The sequence below is a fragment of the Spea bombifrons genome, chromosome 4 (genome assembly GCF_027358695.1).
Source record: "Spea bombifrons isolate aSpeBom1 chromosome 4, aSpeBom1.2.pri, whole genome shotgun sequence".
Classification (NCBI taxonomy): domain Eukaryota; kingdom Metazoa; phylum Chordata; class Amphibia; order Anura; family Pelobatidae; genus Spea; species Spea bombifrons.
The window spans coordinates 86382476-86389483 of NC_071090.1; the positions used below are offsets into that span (position 1 = coordinate 86382476).

The window sequence follows — 7008 nt, forward strand, 5'->3', positions numbered from 1 at the left end:
ACAATTACTCAGCAGCGCAAGCACCGCAGATGTCATTAACAAAATACAAGGGCTTTCGTTTTATTGCCATTCAAATCTAAAAGAAAATGATTTGCTCCAAAATACGACCACCATGTCCATATGCTGCCGCTGTGCCAAACCTGAAACTCCACATACAAACGTAATGAAAGTGCATATTCAAATATCCTGTATCGCTACTAGTAAAATAAAACATCTTTCAAAAGGTCTTCATCAAGACTATTTATATAACTCTTAGTTTAGGCCATCATTAACGTCTGTAAGGGTAATGGATCCATGTCTACCTGTGGGCTGTTACAGTAAATATAGTGCAGTAAGTGTCGTTACCTGTGACGGCACGGACACTTATCACACGCTCAAACAATAATAGGAAACAAAACAAGTTTTAACCTTTTTGGAATCTCCCCAAATTAACAAACTAAAGATTTTTCCTATGGGACTGTCAGCATACAGGAGGCCAGATCAATTTAATATTTAGCAATTAAAATGACAATTAAAAGAAACCTGCATTATCAAAAAGACTGATTTGATGTAGATCAAAACGATTTCTAATAGACAAATTGAAGTACTGGATATTTAAAGGCACACGCCCCCTTTTAATTTTAGGCATTAGTGTCATGATGGCCTTCCCAATCGTTAAACTTTCCATTAACGACCACCTTTTAATTCAAAATTCTGTGTCTGATTTCATACCAATGAGACTAATCTAGACAAGCACAGCAGATATTAGTGCCCGTTTGCACAGATACCACTAAAATGCATTGACCCCAATTAACAGACAGATCTTTCGTTCTGAAGAGCAGATACTGGATTTAAATCTAAATTTTAGTGTCTAGAAAAACAATGTTTTAACTAGAATATCCTGTAACCAAATATAATTTAAACTTGCAATTATAAAACAATTTCTTCCAAATAATTTAAAAGCCATGTACGAAATACACGCTTGGAAGAGACTGCAACTTTGAGGTATCCACTTCTCGCAAAATAAAATTCATATGACCAGAGAAACATGGACATATAGACTTTCGTTTTCATTATGCTTGTTGAATTGCAACGGAGGTCTATAAAAAGCCAACCTTCTCCCATCATAAATCAACATAGAGACCATGGTGCTGCCCTTCAAATTTCAAAGGATTCAGAACAAGCCTCTTAAAATCTGCCTACATATAATTAGCACCTCCAGTACAGATGGGATCCCAACCACTTAATGATAGGATACCCTCAGGGGGTAATGGGATAAACCAATATTCTTTGGTAAAGTTAAATGAGAGGCCAGCCCTGTTTAGGGCGATTTCACAGAATTGGAGTTTACTGGCGGTAGAGTTCTTGGAGATGACCTCTCTCTCAGTGCCTGAGATAGCAGGTTGCACCCATCAGAGACAGCACAAGCAGAGCTCCTCAATCTGTCCTTGTAGTCCGTCATCTTGCTGCTACTGTCAGAGTGCTGGGTAATATCCCTGAGGCATTGGGTCAAGAGCACACAGGCAGACACCACACTCATTGCACCCCCTAAAATGGCTGTTTGTACAGCTTTGCCCTCAGGATTCAGGACAGCTGCTTTACCCAAGAATTGGGGCTCTGTGGCAAAGCCCACCAAGGCATGGACAGCCTGTACTAGGGGTCCACTGAAAAGGGCACAGCGATTCCTAGAGAGTTCACTTGGAGAAGTCTTCACTTCCTTGATGCAGGCGAGGAGAGCCGTGGCACTGGTACTCATGCATTTGACTCCTAATTTAAACTGCTCTCTGGCAAATTTGTCCCTTGATTTCTCGCTGGCAGCAACGCTGGCATCTGTGAGACTCTTGAGGTTCCTTAAAAGGTTGTGGGAGATTTCTAGAAGCAGCTCTGGAGTCAGATCGGACAGGGGCACCGTCCTGAGCGTGGCACAGCTCTGCTCCACCTCATGCCTACACCGCGTTACCTTGTAGCGGTCCACCAGACCTGGCAGGGCAGCCTGGGAACCTGGCACTTCCACAGCCGCCAGGTAAGCTGCATGGGCAGACAGCTCAATCAGAGATACCACCAGGTCGCCCATCTCCCAGAGGCTGTCACCCACCTCTGAGAACTTGCCCATGTTGAGCTGGCTCTGGACATCATGAGTCAGGATAGACAGGCCCTTGGTTCGGGCAATAACGGTGTCTCTGCATTTCTCAAACGCCTCGCCCAAGTGCACCGAGCTCTCCGGGTTGACAGGCCGGGGCTCACTAGACAGCAGGAGAAGATCGGCCACCAGCTGCATCTTGGCCTTGCACTGGTCACAGATAGTTAGCAGCTTCTTGCGGGGCTGGGAGCCACCTGGGGCAGTTCCACAGAGAAGGGAGGACCGGGCGGAACCAGAGCCGCCGCTAGCCATCTCGCCCGGTACAGCGTCTCATACCTCGGCCAGTGGGAGCGGTATCCCAGGGACTCCCCCGCCGCATCATCCCATGGAGGGGGTACGGGCGCTGCCCTGAACCCACAACTTTTGTTTTAGGCCTCGCGGCTCGGCGCTGCTCCCCTCATGCCGGTTGAAGGGCCTCAATTTTCGTAAAAAAACCAGCACCAAAAGAAAAAAAAAAAGACACGCCCGACCAAGGCTCTGCCTCTCCCGGCCCGGATTAGGAACGTGGGACGGCGCCGCCCTGTGACGTCATCCACATGGTCGCAACACTACGAGATGTGGGATTGGGGGAAACAGGGACACCTAGAGGACAAGTGGGGGTAGTGAAGACTGCTGTTAACGGGAGAGCAGAATTGGCATCTTCATATTCACGAATGACATGATAGAAACATTAGAAATGCTTTTTGGGTCATTTATTATTCAAAAGCCTCATCAAAGTTATTTTATGGTATTACAAATGATGTACACATATTGACCAGGGTTGGTCCAGGACATTGTGCTGCACGGGACAAAGAATGAAATGCTGCCTCACCAAAAAAAACATCCAACCAAACCATGGACATTTTGTTACATCACCTATATTTCTATCAAACTGGTATCCTGATATTTTCATATATACACACATACTTAGGCACACCTACACAGTTACATACTTACACACATTCTTACCTCTGTGGCTACCTCTGTGCTGTTCTCTCGTGGCCCTCACACAATGCCTACGTCTGAGCGCTGAGCGCTGAGCGCTGAGCGCTGAGCGCTGAGCGCTGAGAAATGACATCCTATCCCGGGGCTCAGAGTCTGCCTGCTGGGACTGAGGGAGCCCCAACACAGAGAGCTTTTATGGGGCCAGTGCTTAACTCTATCAGTCCCTCCATGTATTTACCTCTAACGAGGGATGCATGGAAAGTCTCACCTGACGGATATTGACATTAAATCACAGAAGAAGCTGCTGTTCCAAAGGGTAACTTTTTTACCTATATAGTAAAAAACATTTAAAAGAATGAATTTGCTCCTATTAAGTATAACTTAATTGAGATAAAAACCACAAATATGGCCCCTGGGTGAACAGCAAGCATTCACAATCCTATGTACTCTGGCCCGTTGAAGCCGCTAGGTGCAGGTAATAACTGCAGCTAGCAGGACAGAGAGCAGGTGTAGGCTTGTGACCCTGGTGTGAAAGCACAGCTGCTCAAAAAGAAGGCGGTACGTTTGGAGGGGTGAGAGTACGAGTATGATGGGGTGAGAGAAAGGGTGAGAGAGGCAAGCAGGCAGGAGGGAGGGAGAGAATGAGAGAGATGATAAGGGAGTAAGAAAATAATAGAGTATGTGTGCATGCATGTATGTAAAGTGCATGTGTTAGGATGAGTGTGTGCGTTGGAGGGAGTGTTAGCATGACTGTATATGTGTAAGTGTGTATTAGCATGAGTGTTTAAGTGTGTATATTACTATGAATGTGTAAGTGTGTGTGTTATCATTAGTCTGTATGCGTATGTTTCAGTGTATTAGCATGAGTATGTATGTGTAAGTCTGTGGTAGCATGAGTGTATTGGTATGAGTGTGTATCTGTAAGTGTGTGTGTATTGGCATGAGTGTTGTGACGGGACGCCCTGTACCTTGACTGGGTACTCCCGCCAAACGTTGCTTCCTCCTGCCGGGACACCAGTAATTAACCCCTTCAGCGCCAGACAGAACCAGAGTTGTAGAGAGAAGAGGGGAGTATGTATGTGTAAGTGTGTGTTATCATTAGTGTGTATGTGTATGTTTCAGTGTATTAGCATGAGTATGTATGTGGAAGTCTGTTTGTGGTAGCATGAGTTTGTATGTGTAAGTGTGTATTAGCATTAGTGTGTTAAATAGTTACATAGTTACATAGTGCATAAGGTTGAAAAAAAGACCTAAGTCCATCAAGTTCAACCCTTCTACCTAACCTTCCTACTCTTGTTCCAAAAGAAGGCAAAGAAAAAAACTGATTAAGCTACTTCGAATTCTGCCATCAGGGGGGAAAAATCCTTCTTGACTCCAAAAGGCAATCGGATTTCTCCTTGGATCAAGAAGCTCTCAAATATTAATGTTATTCTATTTATAGCACTGTTTGTCATCCCTTTCTAAAAAAAAAAATATCCAGACCCGTTTTAAAGGCCTCTAATGTATTTGTGTTAGTATGAGTGTGTATGTGTGTGTGTATTAACATGAGTGTATATGTGTAAGTGCATGTGTTAGCATTATTGTGTAAATGAGTGTTATGTGTAAGTGTGCATGTTGGAGTGTGTGGTAGTTTACCTATGTTTGTAGAATGAGTGTGTATGTATGTGTAAGTGTGTAAAATGTGTGCCAGTGTGTATGTCTCCTATTGTCTCACTTCCCCCTCAACCACTGACTAGATTGTAAGCTCGTTAGAGCAGGACCCTCTTCTCATTTGCACCAGTTGGTTATTGTATGTGTTTATAAAATGTTCTACTGACTGTAACAGTGCTGCAGAATCTGCCAGCCCTTTCTAAATAAATGTAGTGTAATGTTACTGGTGAGCTGCAAGGGCCTATGGGGCCACTTAGCTTTGCCTTCCCCCTGGGCAAAAAGGTGCCAGCCCTTCCCTGACAGAGAGTACAGAGATCAAACAATTGGGCAATCTCTCACAGTCTCTCCCTGCACGCTGTGCCTCACTGATCCTGGGTGCAGGACAGAGGAAGAAAGGCACACCATTGCTGCAGGTATGTGGTGTGGGCAGGGGCACAAGCAGGCTGTTTTGGGGCAAAGATGGCACAGACAAGCTGTTTACGGGCACTGACAAGCTTCTTGGGTACAATGATGAGCTAGGCAAGCTGCTTGGAGGAAAATATGGCACAGACATGTTTGGGGACAAAGATGGTACTAACAAGCTCTTTGGGAACACTGACAAGCTGTTTGGTGACAAAGATAGCATAGGAAAGCTGTGTCGGGCAAAGATTGAACAGGCAGGCTGTTTGAGGGCACTGAAGAGCTATTTGGTGGCAACAATGGCACAGACAAGCTGTTTGGTGGCAAATATGGCACTGACAAGCTGTTTGGGGGTAAAGATGGCACATGCAGGATGTTTGGGGTACTAATAAGCTGTTTGGTGGCACAGATGGCACATACAAGCTGTTTGGGAACAAATATGTCACCAAAAAGCTGTTTGGGACACTGACCAGTTTGGGACAAAGATGGACCAGACAAGCTGCTTGAGGCCGCTGACAAACTGTTTGGGGTACTGCCAAGTTGTTTGGAGACAACGATGGCACAGAATGGGGGCTAATATAGCACCAAGATTTTTGTGGGCAAAGGCGACATGCACAAGCTGGCACTGTGGTACATGTTGCTTGGTCAAGTCCCTGGGCAATTTTCTCACCATGGAACTATGGTCTCTCACACAGCCAGCAAGATTCAGGTCAGTATAACTGTTTATATATACATTTGCTAGTGATTTTGCTTCATCCTGCAATATGCCCTGTCATCCACATGTTTGATTTTAATTTACACCAAACCGAACCCGGGGTGCAGTAATTACATCTACCGAACAAGGCATTTTTGGCTGGAAAAGAAGCCATTCGTATAAGTGGAAAAAGGAAAAGGCATATCAGAAAATAAGTTTGTTAAGCAATTGTAGAAATTGGGGACATAGTCACATTTTTGTCTGATCTTCTTGTTAATGTACGTATAAAGGTCTTATCTAAACTCTCCATGTGCATTGTATAAATACTCCCTACAAGAACCAGAGAATGTCTAAAAGATAAGTGCTTTCCAGCACAGGAACTACAGGCTGCCTCCCCGCTTCTCTCGCGTTTCTCACTAACATTACAGGATCTATCTGGATATAAAAAGGAATAGATTTATTTTCCTGCATCGTCAAAAGCGTGGCTTTGGCTTTTTCTTCATTTGAGGCCAAGCTGGCCTGCATGTTTTTGTCTGCAAATTGTAACGAACACATTGCTCTGTATAGTGCTATTCCAAGCTATGAACACAAAAATCTTGCGTAGAAGTCTTCTCCTGGGATTCTAGATTGAAAGCGAGTTTAAGTGAGATTTTTAACAAAACAGGTTCACTAAAACAATGAGTACAAGGCTTTTATCAAAATGTTCACATCGTACAACTGGAGGATTGAGAAGTAAGTCTGAGGTACAGTTTCATAACCATTGGTCTGCTACGTAGACCATGTCACTTGTGTAGGCTTCTTGTGCATACTAGCTTTTAGTTTGTAAGCTCATTTGAGCAGGGACCTTTTGTTTCTTTAAGTCCAAAGCGTTATGGAACACACTGCTTGCTATGTCCATGGCTGAAAACTCTCTGGTTTGGACCCTCAGTCTCACAGTATTAATGGTACACGTTGTTGACCAGCACATTTATAATGCTGATTTTCAGTATGTGGCAGTATTCTGTAACCTCACAGGACAGCATCAAATACTACTATATATTTCACGTACTGCAGAGCAGCACCTGGCACTTATGTGAAATATATGAAATATATATGTGTCCTGGAAAAATGGCTGAATGTTGTCACCCCATCTAGGGCCAAGCCTATGTAGCATAGGGACAGCGTGCGTATGTGCAGTGTGTTGTGTAGTATGCATGGCATATATAATAAACAGTACTAAGGC

General features: G+C 44.3%; 1 protein-coding gene across 1 annotated transcript; it reads right to left on the minus strand.

Annotated features, from left to right (window-relative positions):
• Nucleotides 1–469: 469 nt before the first annotated feature.
• Nucleotides 470–2371, minus strand: TLNRD1 (talin rod domain containing 1). The gene has a single exon (XM_053464900.1). It carries the CDS (start codon nt 2369–2371, stop codon nt 1301–1303), a length of 1071 nt encoding a protein of 356 aa, XP_053320875.1. The 3' UTR covers nt 470–1300.
• Between the last annotated feature and the right edge of the window lie 4637 nt (nt 2372–7008).